General features: G+C 42.0%; 1 protein-coding gene across 2 annotated transcripts in view; it reads left to right on the plus strand.

Moving 5' to 3' along the window:
• Positions 1-19,188, plus strand: part of ARID1A (AT-rich interaction domain 1A) — a 91,070-nt gene that overhangs the window by 39,316 nt on the left and 32,566 nt on the right. For both annotated transcript variants that reach the window (XM_033157844.1, XM_033157843.1), the window contains exon 4: positions 417-530. In XM_033157844.1, coding sequence (XP_033013735.1) covers positions 417-530 — 114 coding nt within the window. The remainder of the gene's footprint in view (positions 1-416; positions 531-19,188) is intronic.

Here is a 19,188-nt window from a genome sequence, read left to right on the forward strand (position 1 = left end):
TCATGCCTGTTAATGGGCCCTTCAGGAGCTGACAGGCACAATCTTCCTGGCCTAGACTTCTTCCCTGTTCTACCTCCCACTCCCATTACAAATAGGGTTTTTTTAGTCTCACAGGAAGAGAGAGGAGGGAGAGAAGCCCGCTCCTGACGAAAACAAGGAGCAGCTGAGCAGCTGCGTGGCATTCAAAGGGGTCTGGGATCCTGGCTCTGCGACCTCCCCCTCCCCCTCCCCCTTTTCATGATTCAGACTCCACACCATTGAAACTAGAGACATCATATGGGGCAGTTGATTGGAACACTGTGTGTTGATAGAGCAAGGCTAATGCTGTGAGCCAGGGTGAGGTTAAAATAGGGATTATTTTTCCATTTCCAAGATCTCTTCTGTTTTGTTCATTGGATGGATCTCTTGCATTTCAGGAGTTATCACAAGACTCATTTGGGTCCCAGGCATCATCGGCTGCCTCAATGGCTTCCAGTAAAGGGCAAGATGATGTGAATTTGAATCTTCAGTCCAGACCCTCTAGCTTGCCGGTGAGTCAAAGGCCCGATCTTATAAATGGCTTGGGTTTAAGTTATTGGAAGCACTGTAAGGTACTTAATATGCATAGCACATGTTCGCATTGGAAATAAAAAGTAGGGCCATGTATTTATTAAAGCCAACATTTGGGGACCCACTTGCAGCAGTGTTGGAAATGGATTAAAAATAATAATGTGGAATTCTGAAAATAACACCTCCTACCATACCAGAATATAAATAAAATTTCTGCTTGGGCTACAGAATTATGCCTGAAATTTACAGATTATATGTGATAAAATCTCTTTACTTCATTACACATCAACACCTGCTATACTCTAGTGGAACTTGTTACTGAGTTAGTTACTGTGTTATAGGTGTGGACACATTTTGGTGTCAGTTTAGATTTATTGCTGCTGTGAAACCAACCAGCAGAAGATGAAGTCAACAAAGCTGCCCTGATACTCTGCAGAAGAGAGAAACCATATTCTACCATCAAATCTTGGTCAGCTATTGCTTCTATACTCTGTGTCCTCTAGCCATTTATCAGTCATTCATCAATATTCTTTTAGTTTTAGTCTGAGTGTGATAAGGCTGTGGGATTCACGTTTTAGTGGTGGTCCAATTCATTGTTGGTGCCTAGCAGTGCTGTAGCTGGAGATGTAAAGGATCATACATACTGCTAGCTATTTATGGCTGTTGCTGTATCTTCTGTGTCTCATTGAGAATAATTAGTAGGCTAATGACTTCATATGTATAGCTCTTCCCTGTTCCTGAAAGGACAGCCTTTTCATAGTGTTTGGGAAAGCTGTTTAGTGCATTGGCCCAGTGCCAGGTCTCTCCTCATGAGACTGCCCCCAGCAGGCTCAAAGGAGAGTTTGAGCTGCTGACCTAGAATTGGTTACTTCTGCTTGTGCTGGAGTGCTATTTGGCTTTCAGAGCAAAGCTCTGAATGCTCTCAAATATGCAGTTGCATGAGCAAAATGCAGAAGAGGTTAAATGGATGGCAGAACTGCATGCTTTAAATATTTCTATGATTTATTAGATTACTTTCTGAAGAGGAAGTTGACACACAACAGTTCAATAAAAAGTTATATTTAATATATGTAGCAGAATGCAGTCGTATGTTTCTCCCCTCCTTCTGAACTAATGCAAGTTGCAGAGTAGATTCATGCTTTCTGATATGATAACTTGTTCAGTGTTACCACCACTTCTTTTAGGAAATATTGCTTCTTGTAATGAGTGGTTTCCCTTCACATCACATAGTTCTTCCGAAACTGTATCTTATTTGACTAGATCAGCCTTATTCAATCTGATGCCCTCTAGATATTTTGAGCTACAGCATCCATAAGCTCTGACCACCAGCCATGCTTGCTGTGGCAAATAAGAGTTGTAGTCCAAAAAGTTTGGTGGCGGGCATGGGTTGGGAAAGGCTGGACTAGACAATGTGGACTTCCTCTAGGTTTTGGTGTTAGCTGTTAATTCTTAAGTGACAGAATAAGTTCTGATGTTGAATTGGAATGCAAAATAGAAGTGTCATTTAGTAGTGTAGTGGTACTGTTTCCGCAAATTCTTCCAATTGATGGTTTGTCACTCGTTGAAATTAGTTACTATCTTTAGTGGGGTGATTTCTTTTCAGAACAAAGTAGGGGTATTTCACATTTTTGTGACTTAAAGGGTGGCTAAGCATATAGTCCGCTAGTGTTTCAGGATGTGCTTATGAGAAAGTCTCCATCTTTTTAACCAACACTAGGACCAATTAAAGTCCCTAGATGCTTGAAGATTTAGTATATTCACTAGGGATTGATGGGTGTGCTTTTCTTTCTAGATGACCTCCGTCTCTCTGGAAATTTAGGTTAGTTCTGCTGGCTTAGTGGATTCTGGGTTGATAGACGGCTGCTTAGCAGCCTCTTGCGTTCTCTAGCTTGGTAATCTGCAGTCTCCTTACACTTGTGACAACTAATTGGCACGAGAAAGTGTGTCCAAACCAAAATATCTGGGTGCCAGGTCTCTGCTCCTCCAGGGCAGTCATATGCATGTCCATTCAGTCCACATGTGTTGAGTGGGACATACTTTCAGATCACTGCGGTTCTGTGTAAATGACACTGAATTCAGTAGGATGACCTCTGTGTCAAAATGCATAATATTGGGCTGTTGGTGTCTGTCCTAATACTGCACCTCTGAGAGGTCTGGGACAGCCCCCTGCTCATGTCCCCCTCTCCTTTAATTTTGGTGCTGGAAAGGGGATTGGCAGGATCCCATAATTGTCTTGGGCATTGGTGGCTCTTGAAAGTCTAGTACAACTGTGAGAACCCTGCCAGCTCTAACCTTCCAAATTCAAATTTGCTGCTGGATAAGGGAGCATAGGTGTTTGTTTTGTTGCTGGGAAGCCAAGGCCCTTGAACTTCTTCTGCTTGCCTTCCAAAAGAGTCCCAACCTTGGCTTTCTCTCTGCCTCTTTCTCTTTCTACCATTTTCTTGACATTTTAACCTAGAAAGGAACAAGCAAACAAAAAATGCTACTGCTGTTGTGACATGCCTGAGGTTGGGGCATGGCCCTCTAACTTAAGGCCACTTTTCTAAATTGAGCACCTGAAGGCCACAACATAATCCACAAATCCTTTGTCATGGCCAAGTTCACATCTGCCTATATCATATACCGTATTTTTCGCTCCATACGATGCACTTTTTTTCTCCTAAAAAGTAAGGGGAAATATCTGTGCGTCTTATGGAGTGAACGGTGGTCCCTGGAGCCGAATTGCCCAGGGGCCAAAAGAGGGTCGTGCTTTTTCTTTTACAAAGAGAAAAGGGGGTGTTGAAAGGACCCTGCTCAGCAGCTGATCAGCAAGAGATCAGGAGAGAGATAAGAGTCCCCAGCTCCCTTTCAGCCCCGCCCCCTTGCCCAGGCCTCCATTGTTGAATATGCTGCAGAGGGAGGCTGTGACATGTGACTGGCTGATTACATTATCTGTCTGGAAACTGTAGAAAAGGCTCCCTTTCCTTAAGTTTTTTCAGAAATGTGAGTTGAACCCCATAAAAAAGGGGCTTTTCCTCTTTGCTTTTCTCCCTTTGCAAAAGGAGCTTTGCTTTTCCCCCTTTGCAAAAAAAGCTGCAAAACTTTTAGCTGATCCTCAAAAAAAGGGCTTTTCCCCTTGCAAAAAAGCTGCAAAACTTTTAGCTGATCCTAAAAAAAACAACAACAGGGCTTTTAGAGGAGGAAAACCAGAAAATATTTTTTTTCTTGTTTCCTCCTCTAAAAACGAGGTGCGACCTGTGGTCTGGTGCGCCCTATGGAGCAAAAAATACAGTACATTATGCACAAAGGAACATTTCTCCCACACTACCTCATTTTTATATAAATAGATTGGTTTTCTGAGCCCTCAGTGTGCAGATAGAAATGTTGCTTGTTCTTTCAGCAGTACCAGGGGGAATCTTGGGAATTCATTGTTAAGGGGCATGAATGCACTCCATCCCTTCTCCAATCTAGACAGATCTCTATTAAAAAAAACCCCAAAGTGTCTAGTTTTGAGTTACACACAGTGGGCAGAATTCAACTAAGTTGTTGTGCGCATGGAACAAGTTCCACATGTGCATTGAGACCTCCCCTCTCTCCTTTTCCCGTGCACTCCCCTGTGCCACCCGAGTCTTCTCTGAAAGGTTCGGGGAACACCAGAGGGTGAGAGTGGGTGCAGAGAAAGTGGGGGAGAGACCTGTTGGGCTGAGAGGACCTTGTTTCCTGTTCACATATCCCACTTAGCGGTGCATTGAACTCCATCCATTGAATTTCTCTAACGTATTCTACACAGTCTAAAATGGGAAATAGATCACTTTGGTATTGCTTCTACAACATTTTGGATTGAGAAGCAGCTGCATGTACAGCTCTGAATGCTAGTAATAAAATGCACATAGTTAAGATGGCCTCCTCCTTAAGATGGCGGTAGTGATGGCGAATAGTTCAGTAGAGAACAGGACTGGGTGAAGTTGGGGGATTTCAGTGAATGACAGTTGAAATGTTCACTTTTGACTCCTCCCCAGCCCCTCACCCTTTTCTTTATTTGGAATGGGAAGACTGTATGCATTTAAAGAGCTAAACTTCCATCTTTCCCAGCCAGCATGGTCAGTGGTGAGGGACAGTGGGAGTTTTGAGACCCACAATGTCTGGAGGGGCACAGGTTCCTCATCCCTGGCCTAAAAAAGGTAGGCAGAGCTGTTGTTGGTGTATACTTGGTGGAGGCTGTATCGCAGCAATTCAAGAAACTATATGTGAGGACTGAGATACAGTCTCATAGTTGTGACTGGAACTTAATCTTTTTTTTTTTTTTTTGCTTTTGCTTTATACACCTTTTACTTCATCTTGACAACTTTAGAATTTCTCTTTTTATATCTCTAAGGAATTCCGTATTAAGTTATTTGTATTTAAAGCACTGGTTTTTCGAAGAGTGACTTTTGAGAGAGTGCGTCAGCAACCCAACTTACATAAAGTGACTTGCCAGCATGTTTTGTTGCCATGAATGTGGTACTTTTACAACACTTCTTCCCCTGCAACTTGACACAGAGGACTGCATTTAATAGAAGGCTGCCTAGGTGCCCTAACTTAAAAAGAATAGCTTAAGGGTATAGCCACCTAACTCTTACTCAAGGTAGACCCATTGAAATTAATGGACTTGACCAATTTAGGGCCAATAATTTCAATAGGTCTACTCTGAGCAAAGGTTTGTAGAAAACTACCATTATTTTTCTTTACTAAGCAGTGTTCACTCTTAAGTGACTATATCATTTGTTAGCAGTATGTGCACAGTAAAATAGGAGGAGGAATGGAAATAGGGCTGTAGCTCAGGTAGAATACATGCTTTGCATCTTGACAGTTCCCGGTTCAAGCCATAGCATGTTCAGGTCGAGTTGGGAGAGACTGGTTGGCTGAAACCGTGAAGAGCTACTGCCAGTCAGTGTAGACAATATAGAGCAAGATGGGCTAATGGTCTGATTCAGTATTAGCAACACCCTAAATTCATTGGGTTACAGTGTTACTTAGGCTCAAATAACTTCGCCACAGCTCAAAATTTGATAAAAATGTTTCACCTTGCTTCCAAGAAATACTTTTTTAATTGGCAGGTTGACACTCCCCTCCCCTCTAACACAAATGATCAGACGCTAAGTTGGTAGTATTATTTTATTGCCACAATCTAACTTGTGCAGAGGACTACTCTTTTTGAGGTGTTCGTTACAGCAATAAGTTGACCTTGTTTTCATGTTTCCTTAGCTGGCTAAACTCACTCCACTTCTGTGATACCGAGTGGCGTGGCATTTTGACAGCCTGGTATATACTGTCTGGCTATGCTGAATGAACTGTGGGTTGCTTAGACTGTATGATGAGATACTTCTGACTGGGTGCCTTGCACTTAATCAGAACTTGAAACTAACGGTAAACATGATTATAGCTCCAAAGATCAGGTGTGTGCTCCTTTTCAATCCACTCTTTTTAGTGTATTTTAGGCAGCTTCACAATAATAAATAATAACAGCACTTACAGTGCTTCAGGGTGTTTAAAGTGTTTCATGTTATCTTGTTGTAATCCCTTGCAACAACCCTCTGAAAACTGTATTACCATCATATTTGGGTGGGAAGCTTAGGCTGAAAGTGAGTTCCTTAAGGCCATATAGCAGAGGCAAGATCTGAACCACAGGCTTTGTAATTCATCCCTCAGACTCTTAGCCACTGTGCTATACAAGCCATGATGATCGTTTGTGCTGATACAACGCTGAACAGCAGTACAAGGCAGGAGGAATTTGTATTCTAGAAAGGAGTGGGTGGTGTGGGGAGTGGCTAAGTGATTCTGTGGCCTTTTTCCAATTGCTTAACCATGTTAAGCAAATTGTGATTGTGTGCATATGCACATAACCTCCCTTGGTTGCATAGACAATTTTAAAAGGATTCAAAACGAATAACAGTCCAAGCAAGCCTTGCTCAAAATGGTCAGTCAGTTGGTAAATCAAATGCTATATAAACTCTGAATTCATATAGCTGTGGTCTGCTCAGGAATCATTTTGGCTGTGCTGCTGGAAAAGGTACCACTGGGAAGCTGAGAGGGTGTCAAATGTGTCATGCAAAGACCAACACAGTTCTATCGGGAAGCAGAACTGTGCATATCTTGAAGCAAGGACAGAAATAAGGGGCCCAAAGGAATGGAGGAGGAGGAAGGAGGAGAGACCAAGGGGAAGAAAGAGGGGACAAAGCTAGATGAGAATGAAAGTAAATATGTGCCCTTCCTTTAGTGTGCATTTTGCATATTTAAAGCATTTATTGAGAACTGCAATCAATAATACTGAAATCAAATTCTGAATCACTGAATAGGTATAGAAATATAAATCTATATGAGTAACATGTAGGATGTGAAAACTTAACTTTGGTTAGCCCTTGTTTTCAAAGATAAAAGCCAATGTGGTACCCTCCAGATGTTGGACTACAACTCCTACTGCCTTTGACCTATGGCCCTGCTGGCTGGAGCTGATGGGAGTTTAAATCCATTAATATCTAGAGGACACAATGTTGGCTACCCCTGCCTGAAGCGTTTTCAAATCTTATATCATGGAATTTTGCAGCATCTGTGAAGAAAGAAGAAGAAAAAGCCAGTTTACAAATGCAGTTAACAATAGTAGAGGAGGTTCCTAAAATTAGGGTGATGATGGTGCTGACTCCTACAGGACTAGGAGCAAGGCAGGGCTATATCTCAGTACTAGAGCACTTGTTTTACATGTGGAAAGTCCCAGATTAAATTTCTAGTACAGAGATGAGGATCCAGTGCTCCTCTAGATGTTATTGGACTCCCTAGTCACATCTGTCACAGCCAACATGGGCAGCGGTCATTGAGTTGCCTCCCAAATTTTTCTGGACAATTGTAGTTTCCTCACCCCTGCTCTAGAATCTCCACTTAAAAAGGTCAGGTAGTAGGTGATGTGAAAGACATTTGCTTCAGACTCTGGAAAGCCACTGCCAATCAGCGTGGAAAATACTAGATGGATCAATGGTTTGACTTTGTGTAAGGCAGTTTCCTGTGTAAAGCTTCACTCTAGCCTTTGCATTTGGATGACATCATGAAGAAATAAGGTAGGCTGCTACCTACAAAGGGCAGTCTTGGCTTGATGGAAGATATGACTACAGATAGAGGTCAGTAGGTGTATTTATCCCATTCCAACCCTAATCAAACTATATTTTCTCTTTTATGGAAATTCCTTCAGAAAAAGGATTATGGTCCAATAAATAGGTCCACTAATAATATAATGCTTATAAGATACCTTCCTAAAAAACACGGGCTTTTCATTGTGACTTTAGCTGCCATGTGTGTTACTCCGAGTTAAAAAAGGAATCCTCAGAGCATGTTACACATAGACCTGTTTTACATTTGACTAAACCATGGCTTAAGCACTATAAGCATGAGCAGGAAGGATCCATTGCCCATGGCTGCGAGGATGACATCAGCAGAATTTAGTTTCACTTTCCATGTAAACTTGCTTGCTGTTCTATGCAAACTAGAGATTGTGGTTTAAAATGAACTCGGGTCCATATGTAAATAAACCAAACTATAAACCATAGTGGCCAGTGTTTTGAACCATGATCTGCGGTTTATACATAGCAACAATCCATGTTAACGGAAAGTGAAACAAAACAGCTGAAGCGATTGTCCTGCTGATGGGAGCAAGTCAAGGCAGCTTCATCCTGGAAGCTGACAAGCCATTTCACCTATCCTCTTAGCTTCTGAGATTTCAACAAGCATTGCTCAAGCACTTCCCATCTGATCTTTGCTGTCATAAGGACTCAATACTTGAACTTTATAAAAATGTTACAAGAAGTTTGTTCTTCATTTAGCACCATAATTTACAGTTGTCATACCTTGAACATTATCATGGACATAAGCCTACTTTTGAAAATACATATCCACCTATAGTCATAAATAGCTACAATTTTTTTATCACCAGTTATTCTAGTACATAATGATCAGGAATTTATGTGCCTCAAATTCAAGTCCAAAGGTTAGAAATCTGTCCAGATTGGCCTGGGTACCAAGCATAATGTCAACAATACCAATTACAACTTATTGTTATATAGAAGAGAATTACCACAGAAGCACTGACACTAATGGTTCTGTAACAAACAAATTGTATTTTATGTGTGAAGATTTATTGAATAAAATTTATGGGTCTCACACTACTTCAGGCCCAGTGCTCCTAAGAGGGACAGCCAATTATGCAACACAGAGGCATTAGCGTAAGTTGTGCTTATGTAGGTATGTTGCTACCCAGGCATTCTGCTGAGTGTAACGAGTACTAATACATTTAAGTTGTGGTTGAATACATCTGTATTTGTGTGTTATTGAGCTAGGAATTGCATCGATTGCTCAGGTTATCTGATGTGCAGAAGACGTTTCTTCATTTGTGGTTCTGCCAGCTTCTCTCTACCCCCACCCCACAGTGCCCCAAATGTATAACGATCCTCAGAAGCTGAAAGTAGAGCACAAAGAGCAAGTGTTCCTTTCAGTACAGTTGTAGCTCATAAAATGGGCTCTACTGACCAGGCTTCATGTAGTGGTGGGGCAAGATGATGATTTGGGGGGCTGCACTTGCTCAAATTTTGCTGAGGTAGATGATATCACCTGTTTTGAAGTTTCTGTCTGAAATTTGTTCCCTTGGCCTTGGCGTTTGTGACTCCTTCCCCTCTTTTTGTGGTGTGGAACTGGGCCCAGCAATTTGTAAATTCATGGGAAAATAATATTTGCTTGCTAATTATAACTTGTCTAGGCATTGCTGTAAATGGTCCCAGAGTACAACAGTGCCAGAGATCCATATGGCATTTGAAGGATCAGTGCCTCCCAAATTTGTTCTGGCAGAAAGGTTCCTATAAAGCCTGGCTGTTAATGACTCTGCTCATTTGCATGGAAAGACTAATAGCAAAACAAACTCTGCACGTGACTACACACATCTTCCCCCCACTTCTTTTCTAGAGCCCAAGCCCTTTGAGCCTTTTATAAACATTCAAACAATGTGTTCTAACACCATTACCAAGTCTCTTGCTGGGAATTTTTTGTGTCATTCCAGTGACATAAGTATGACCCGCTTCTTGGAACTGATCTGCTATTTGTCTATGTGGCGCTCCCACCTCTGAACTAAGCCAGTCTAACCTGGTGCTGGCAAGGAAATTCCCCACCCCCCACTGCTGTGTCAGTCATGGCCGTGCAGCACAGAATGCTGTGTGCTTGATTCTCTTCGAAGAGGCAGCCAATCAGCGCCTGCCTTATAAATCATGTTGCTCTGAGCCACTGATGCAGTTTGCTGTCCCTGTGCTTCGTGCAGGAGGCTGTGTTAGCAGCAGATCGCTCTATGCTCGATCCAGGGCCCGTTTCCTGTTTCTATTCTAGTCATTGGTGGCTCAGCACGGCTTCCTGCCTGTATACGTTACAGATTCCCCTGATGGAAGCTTTTTGTTTTTTAAGGAACAATTTCGGTTAGAAAATTAACTGAAATATGAAGCCAGCTGCGACTTGGAAAGGAGCAGATTTAGACAACAGGCGCGTGCGCTTTAAACAGTGCTGCCATTTCTTTCTTGTTCTGCTTTGAGCCTAGCTTCTGTAAGCAGGACAGGCTGGTTTTTAATCAGAAAATTGCTAGAGGATACCCAGTTCTGATCTTGGATTCCCAAGAGTGGCGGTTTCTTAATCTTGTATAACCACTGAATTGGAAGAGCCACAATTGCAATTGCTGCTTGCTTCAAATGAATAAACTAAATCAATGTATTTTAACTGTGTAGAGAGAGAAAAACCAAAAACAGTGAGGGTGAGAGGAAGAGTAGTGTGTAAAAGATAGTATGGATAAGCATTACAATGTTTTAAAGTCATCTCTGCACATTCTGATTTGGAGTTATATTTAATAAACCTCAAACTGGTAAGCTCTCATTAAAAATAGCTAGGTTTTATCTGAATTAAGCAAAGCCTGTACTTAAACCGAAGCAGTGATCTTCTATTGCATGACTGCCATATCACCCACCAAAAAAAAAACACAGTTCAATACCTGATTTTTCTATTTATAAAGAGGGGTTTTTTCAGGCTGGTGATTATAAGGATGACACAATAGTGTAGATAGTAGACATAGGTTTAGAAGCTGAGACCTAGAAACTGTTAACTGCTTACCAGAACTAAGATCTATTTGTCTCAAGAAACACAATTCAGTTTTTGACCAGGTTAATTCATTGAGCCCACCCACATGACTTCACACTTTTTCCTCTCACTAACTAAGCACTGTAATTTTGGTAAGGCCTATAATATTTATCCCACCTGATTTGAAACCTGATTGTTCATCAACTACCACTACTTATTCCTGAAATGTTTGGCTGTACCATGGGTTCACTCATACTTGAGAGAGCACCCTGTGTAATTGCATTGACAACATCCAGGGCCACCTCTGGGCTTGTATCCAAACAGGATTTGTATGACTGTGGTTGGTTCATTATTGTTGATGATATGATGCTGTCCAACCCTGTACTCCAGCAGGAGCTGTATTATTTACCCATGTGCTTGATTCAGGCCTGTTGGACCCTTACCTTCAAGTAAAAGGTCTTACTCAGTTTTCTTGATGGTTGTTTTGAAATAAAATTACAATTTGTGGTATATGCATACAATTCACTTCTAGTTAATGACCTCTGATAATAAGGGCTAGTCGGTAGGAGGGGTTGCATATTCTCAGATGGGATAGTATAGGGGGAATGAGCATTAGTACACAGTAGTTCAGGCACCATAAAGAACACTCCCTGTATTAACAAAACTGTTAAGCAGGTATACATGTGCAACCACAAATGGGCCATTGCAGAAAAGGTCCATTATTGTGTTTCCACCCTCATAGAGGAGGCACACAAGAACCTGAGACGATGATTGCAGGCTCCGGGTTGCTTTATATGGGGAGAGGTATTGCGGTCTTGAGCTGTGAGTGGGAGCAATTCCTCTGAATCTAATTTCCCCCCTTCTTATTTTCACAAGTCCCTACATTTAAAATAAAAGTTGTTTTACATATAATAAAAATCAAATAAGGGATATTGTATTTAAAAGAAGTGCAACACCACCTGTTCCCATAATTACAGGTTGTATTTATAAAGTTCTGTTGTTTTCTAGGACACGGGTGGCGCTGTGGTCTAAACCACTGAGCGTCTTGGGTTTCCAGGGTCCTCTACCTTTACCTTTACCTTTACCTTAGTCAATGAAACCTCCCCCCCCCCAAAAAAAATCATCGAAAAAATGGTAAACAGCAGTGTTTAACAAAAGATCAGCAAGCTCTGAACTTCAGCTAATACCTTCAGCAAAAGGAGCAGCTTACCTGACGGCAAAAGGAGAAGCTTACCCGACAGCGGAAACTACACAAAGAGGAGACCAGTCGATTGCATATGAAAAACAGTTTGAAGAACAGGGTTGTATAGACATGAGACTTTCAGGATCTGTCGCCTTTTTGAACTAGAACCACAAGTTCCACCACTTCTAAAAAGTCATTTTGCATATGAAAGAAGCCTCTGATGGTGGGCCTTGGAGTGGGTTTTCTCCTTTGTCTTATTTCCTCATTAAGGTAATTAGGACCCAAGCCATTAAGGGCTTTAAAGGTTAGGGCCATCATCTTGAACAGAGCCCCAAATTAATAGGCAAGCAGTGCTGTTGTGCTGCATCAGAAGTAATATGGTCAGTCCCAGAGGATGTTTCCAAACCATTTTGAAGCACTGCCCAGCGTAGACAGTTGCTGTATTCCAAACAGGGGGTTGTATGCAACAAAACCATTATGCGAGTGGAACAAATTCTACTCGTGCAGTGGAACTCTCAACCCCCACTCCCCCCAAAAAACCTCATGCAATAACTTAATTGGATTGCATGCCAGTGAAAGCTAGATCCTGAAGGTGTTTCAGTGAATTTGGCAGTGGGTGCTGTGAATTTGACCAATGAAGCAGGAAGATGTATGATCTCCTTCAAAGGGACTGTTACTCAGTTAGCAACAGGCAGCATCTTGAACCTCTCCTTCTTGGGTAACCATCAGTTTGTCCTTCAGTATGTTCATTAGCCACCTTCTAACTTGTAATGGTGCCCAGGCACTTGCTCACCTACATCTTTCCATAAATGAAAAGTAGTGTTAGGTGTCACCAGAATACTGTGACTTTACTCCAAAACCACAGTTAATCTTCCAAAGTGGCTTTGCATATATGATGTTAAAACATTGGGGACAGAATGGAACAGTGTTATACACCATAGGATAAATTTCATGTGATAGAGCACTGGTCTCTCAATGCCATTCCCTGAGAGAGAAGTGCAACCACAAAAGAACAGAGTCCTCAATTATTATAGTAGACATGAAGATCCTGTAGTCCTCCATATGTTGTTTGTTCCTCAACTCGCATTAGCCCCAGCTAGCATTGGCAATTGGAATAATAGGAGTTGTAGTCCAACAACACGTGGAGGGCCACAGGTTCCCTATTCCTGCCCTAGAGTTCTGGCCTCATCCAGAAGAAATTGATTATCAGTGGTATCAAGTGCAACTGAAGGTTTGCACCAACAGGGAAAAGCTGATTACCTTGATGAATCTTCTACCTTTGTGGATTTTCTCACACCTCTGAAATCCATACCCTGACAAGGTAAAGAACACAGTCATGTCACATTCTTGGAACGCTTCACTAACGCCAGCACACTCAGGCATCAGTTGTCATGCAGCAATATTATGACTTTATAGCAGCCGTCCACAGCCTGGTGCCCTACAATGTTTCGGACCAATATTCTCATTTGCTCCAGCCAGTGTCAGGGAAGGTGGGAGTTAAAGTCTCAAATCAGGCTTCATTTCCCATCTCTTCTCCAACATTTATTCACAGTATATTTGATTTATCCTTACTCTTATTTATGTGCTGTTCACTCTAAGGCCCCAGGGCAGGTTGCAACATTAAAACACAATATTATTAACAGTTTGAAACAACAATCAAGTGGGTCCTAAAAAGATACACCTCAAGTATAAAAAAACCAAAGTAAAGAGCTGTGTCTTCAGCATTTGCTGGAAATTCCTTTTATGAAGGGGCCAGACCCACCTCTGGAGAGGGAGTTCTACAACCTAGGGGCTGCCACAGAGAAGGCCCTCTCAGGCCGCCGCCACCACCACCTCCTGAACCTCTGAGGGCTTGTAGAGGGTTTGTAAGGAAGGAGGCAGTCTTTCAGGTACTTGGGGTCATTTAGGGCTTTAAGCATGTGAGCATGCTATAAACTGCATTAAGAGGAGTTTGTTGGGAATTTTTCTGAGGCTTGGGTTTTACCTTCCGTAGCCTTGGGCTGAAAATGGTTTTTCACCTCTGTGTTAGAGCCTCATTGTTGTCTTCCATGATATTGGTCTGTGGGTAGTCCGGGCTCCTCTGTCCTAAATGCTCTTGAAAAAGGAGGTTTGTTCTGTGGTTTATTCCTATACTAAAATGTCATTGGTTTTTTTCTGCAATTTAAACTACGTTGAATGGTAGGATGTGGCTTTCAGTTTGGGGGGTGCCCTATCCAAGACCAGTGCTTTTCCCCTTTAAATGTTTTGGACTGCAACTCCTCATCATCCCTGCCCATTTGGCATGCTGGCATCCCTGACCATGGGACATCTGGAGAGCACCATTAGGGAAGACTGGTAAAGTCTGTCTGTGAAGTGAGTGAGACCCTGACGTGCATACTGCTGTGAGTATGAGCATGGTTGCTCTCTCTCCTCGCTCTATCACATCGCAAAAGAAATCCCTTCTCTGCTGGCTGTTATGACTGATCCCAGAAGTTGTGCATGGATTAGGGATAGTGAGGTTGCTGTAGGCCTGAAGGAAAGAGCAAGCAACTGGATCCCTCGTCATCTTCCGGCCAAAAGTGGGATAATCCAGAAGTTCAGTTCCGCTGCCTCAAATCCAGATACAGTAGTGGGTTTTTATTCCACAACTATCAATGTGAAGCTTTTTGTATTATCAACACTGTTTTATGAAAGGTCATTATTTTTAGTTTTAAGCATTAACACAATTTTCAACATTCAGTTTAATTGCCTTTTGATTTAATTGTGCTTACATCCCCCCATATGTAAACTCATCAACATTTTGTGCATCCAATGTAGTGGACTGTATGTAGTCCATGAAAGTTTATACCACATTAGTCTTTAGTGTGCCATAAGGCTTGTTGTCAGACAACAGTAGTACAAGCAGCATGTCCAGATTTAGGCAGGCCTCTACTTCCTTTGTGGTGAGTTGCAGTAGCTCCACCTTTTGAGAGGCAGAGCAGTTGCCTCCGCAGGAGGTAGCAAACAGTGACTTTGAGCTGGGAAAAACCAGGGTCATTCTTGGCAGGCTTTTTTAGAATGTCACAAGAAACCAACTTGGTGGTGATGCCAGCCCCACATTCTTAACCAGCCCTGGCAAAACAGAGCCAGGAAGCTGAGAATTTCCAACACTGCTGCTTGTTGCCTTGCCCAGTATTTTGCAAGCAGCTTTTTTAAATGCAGGGCTTCTTGAAGGGGTAAGCAGAAACAAGGTTTTTTTTTTGGGGGGGGGGGGTAGCTGTTTGAGGAAGAGATCCATATCCAGCATTCCCCCAGGAGGAGGAGGAGAATAATAATAATAATACTGGCTCTCCTGCATGGTGGGTTTTTCCTCCAGCGACATCTTGTTGAGTGCATGAATCATGGTGCTTTTTTCCTCTCTACTTTGAGCCTTCAACCACAAGCTTAGTGTTCCCCTTTAAAAAGGAAGGGAAAGGACATGAGACTGATCAGCCTCTACTTACTGCTGGTGCTTTGAGGATATATTTTAATAGGTATTTCTTTTTTTAAAAAAAAAAAGAACTGGGGAGGGAGGAAAGGGAGAAGGGAGGTAGAATGGTGTTGAGCAGAAGCAGTGGATGTGATTAACGCGCCTACTGAGCAGATCTGTGGGAGTGGAGTATCGACCTCTGAAAAATCAATGGCTGCTGCAGTAGCAGTGCTGTCTCTCCCTCTCCCCCCCTCTCTTTTTCAAGGTCTTTAGTTGAAGGAGTGTGGTAAAACCACCAGCTCTTCTCCGTTCCCTTTTCTGTCCCTAGTTTCACCAAAACAGCTGAAGAGCCTGTTCTTTCTCTCTTCCCCCTACAATAACTTGCTTAGATGGGTTAATTTTTGTAATTGGAGTGAAATTTCTCGACACACACATACACACCAGGCTCCTCCTCCACAGAGCCTCCTTTCCAAGCCCTTCTTCCCTGCACTGCAGATACAGCAAGCAGCTCTTACCAGTTTTGTCTTAAACCCTGAGTAGAAGGAGATTTTGCTTCATTTTCAGCCTAAAAACTCTCTTATGTTCTGGTTTCCATCCTGAATCATATATACTGCTGTAGAGCAGCAGGAAACTCCTATTGGGAGGAGAAATGAAGTTCTCTCTATCAAAGAAGAAAAACTGAATTCAAATGCCCCTTATCATTTGTGCTCTTTTTTAAAAGAAAGAAAGAAGGAAGGAAAGAAGGCAGGCAGGCAGGCAATTTAATGCATATATGAAGTAGATAGAGATGCTGCCACAATGGGCAAGGAGTTCTCAGTGCATTATTACTTTACATTCAGAACCTAAGGATCCTTTTTTAAAACTTCCAAAGGAAACTGTGTATATTTTAAGGAGGAGCTCAAAAATGTGACCAACTTCATACTTGCTTGCACTCAGTTTGTGGCTTAACTCTTATTGGAGTACATTGGAAAATTGCACATGTGATATAGTCTGTATATACATGTCTACACACTCACAAGTGTTGGTGTACAAAATATGAAAAGCTTTTGTGAAGAGATGAAAAAGATGTAATTGCCTTTGCAAGTGGGAGTTGTATGATGTACGGGGTCCCCAAACACAGTTGAAAATCTAAGAAATTATTGGGGGCAGCACAACATACCCAACCCAAAGAAGGAAGACTGAGGATGCTCAATCCCAAAACATCCAAAGCTCCTATACATACCACAAAACAAATAGAACACAGACAAAAAAAGCAAGTAACACCCTCCAAGATGCAGAGAACACCCTCAACAACAAAAAGGACCTCCCTGAAAACCCTTGTTCTTTTTTAAAGGACACATAATGTTGAGGGCACCAGGTATAGATTAAAGTAGACAGATTGCTGACTATAGAAGAAAATAAATAGTACAAGACAAACACTAATTTGAAGCTACATAATTTTGTATATTGCTTTCATGAATATTTGTTTTACCTAATCCTTTCTCCTATTTGTAAACTGCCTTTCATCACGCATACCATCATGATGTGATGCTTCTAGGCAATGGGCACTCCAGCAAGCTCTCTTAGCACATTGCTGTATAGTGGACCAAGACCACTGTTGGAGCAAGACACCACCCCTTGCCACAATCAACCCCAAGGTCGGAGACTGATGGTGTGGGATAAGGCCAGGTCATGAAGCACTTTAAATACTGACATTAAAATGTTGAATTTGACCTGGTAGTGTACAGGTAACTAGTACATGCAGAAGCACCCATCAGGCAGCAGCATTTCTGCACTAGCTGTGATCTCCAGCCTTTATTCAGGGACAGTGTTGCAGACATCCAAACATGAGGCTACAGGGACTTGTGGCAAAGTTATCTTGATCCAGGAATGACCACAGCTGGCACACTAACCATAGTTTGTGTTTCAAGTGTCGGTGCTGGTTCCATCTCTGTTGAAAATGGGCCATACACCCAGTTCTTGTATATGGGGAAGACCTACCAAGAGCACCTCCATTTTGTCAGGATTCGGCTTCAGTTTATCAACCCTCCAGCCCATCATTGTATCTAGGAAACAGTTCAGCACTGATACAACTTCATCTGGTTCAGATGGAATAAAAAAGCAGAGCCTCTGTGTCATCCACGTATTGATGACACCAAGCATCAAATCCCCAGATGACCACCCCCATAGGCTTCATACAGCTTTTAAATAACATTGGGGGTGGATTAGAACCCCATAGGACCTCACAAATCAGTTATCAAAGTGTTAGGCATGAGTCGCCCCGTGCTCTTTTATGGAAATGGTCTTGCAGACAGGAGAGGAACATGATGCCCCCAACTCCCAGTCCACAGATCTGATTCAGGTGGTTGATGGTATCAAAAGCCACTGAGAGATCAAGGAGAATTGGCCCACCCACCCACCATATCATTTGCAATACAGTGGTACCTCGGTTTAAGAACAGTCCTGTTTACGAACAATTCGGTTTACGAACACCACAAAACCGGAAGTAGTGTCCTGGTTTGCGAACTTTACCTCGGTCTAAGAATGGAAAATCTGAACGGTGGAAGGGCACCGGCGGCAGGAGGCCTCATTAGGGACAGTGCACCTCGGTTTAAGAACGGTTTCAGTTTAAGAACGGACTTCCGGAATGGATTAAGTTCGTAAACCGAGGTACCACTGTACAAGTAATCAACCCGAGCTGTCTCAGTTTTTACCTGTGTTTGATCATTCTTGCTGTGAGCAAATTTGGTGGATACCAGATTAAACTTCTCAGTACAGTATAAGTTTATTCTAATTTGGAAATTAATCAATTGAAACTAGAGAATAATTTTCCTGCATGAGCTTGAAAATCATGTCTTAAAATAACTTTGGATATGTTTATATTTTTGTGTTCTGCCTCATTTCTCATCTGTTTCTGCTGTTGCAGGTATCTTTATAATTATGAACACTAGCTCTTTCAAATGAAGTTAGAAATCAGCCAAAACCATAATACAGACTGTACAATCAACTGCTGGCGGGCACCATTGCTAGTATTCATTTTCAAATGCCCCTCCTAGATGCAAAGTTTTGCCTTTTTTATTAAAGCTATGGAAAGTGGTTAGCTTTTTAAAATTGCTATTCTTTTTATTAATTTCAATTTGAAAATGCACCTTGGATTTCCTCCTTCGATCTAATATGCAAAAAGCACCCCCATATCAGTCAGCACCATTGCATTTGTAATACGTAAGTAATAGTGTTCTAGGTTGTACCAAATTCCACCACTACCTAAAATAAAAAAAGTTCGCCAGTAGTTAATTTGCAAATAGAAATGCTGATTCTGATTTTTAAACCATAACATTTCTGATCTGAACTCCACTTGAAGCGTGTTTTACAAGGTATCTATCTGAGTGGCCCTCTCATGCTTGTACACCTACACTCTAGGAGAACACATAAAATTTGAAAACATTGAATGAGCCTCTGGTTGCTGTGAATAGGTGTCCTTTTCTGTATGGTAGCCTCTTGTAGATGAGAAAAGTTGACTTGATCTACTCTAGGGATTGCCGGTGTTGTGACTTCAATATGTTTTAGAGCTACAGTACCCATCATTCCCAACCAGTAGAGCTGGTTGGAGTTATTATAGTTCAGTAATGTATGGAGGACACTATATGTTAGTCACCCATGATCTTCTACATAGCAAGTTTATGCTTATGCAATAGAGCTAGAATCATTAGAGAAAGTGTGTGACCAAGTGTTGATACCAAACATTTCCAAACGTTTTCATACAGTCAGAGGTTTGCATGTTATGGCTGGCCTTGGTAGTCAAGCCAAAAATTGGGATCATCCTCCCCCTTTCCTGCCAGTTTGGCTAATGCTTAGCAGTGGTGCTCCATTCACTTCCAAGCAGCTGTCAAGAGAACCCTCCCACTACCCTTTCCTTCAGGAAAGAGCCAGGGAGTGTGTTGTC

The sequence above is a fragment of the Lacerta agilis genome, chromosome 8 (genome assembly GCF_009819535.1).
Source record: "Lacerta agilis isolate rLacAgi1 chromosome 8, rLacAgi1.pri, whole genome shotgun sequence".
NCBI lineage: Eukaryota > Metazoa > Chordata > Lepidosauria > Squamata > Lacertidae > Lacerta > Lacerta agilis.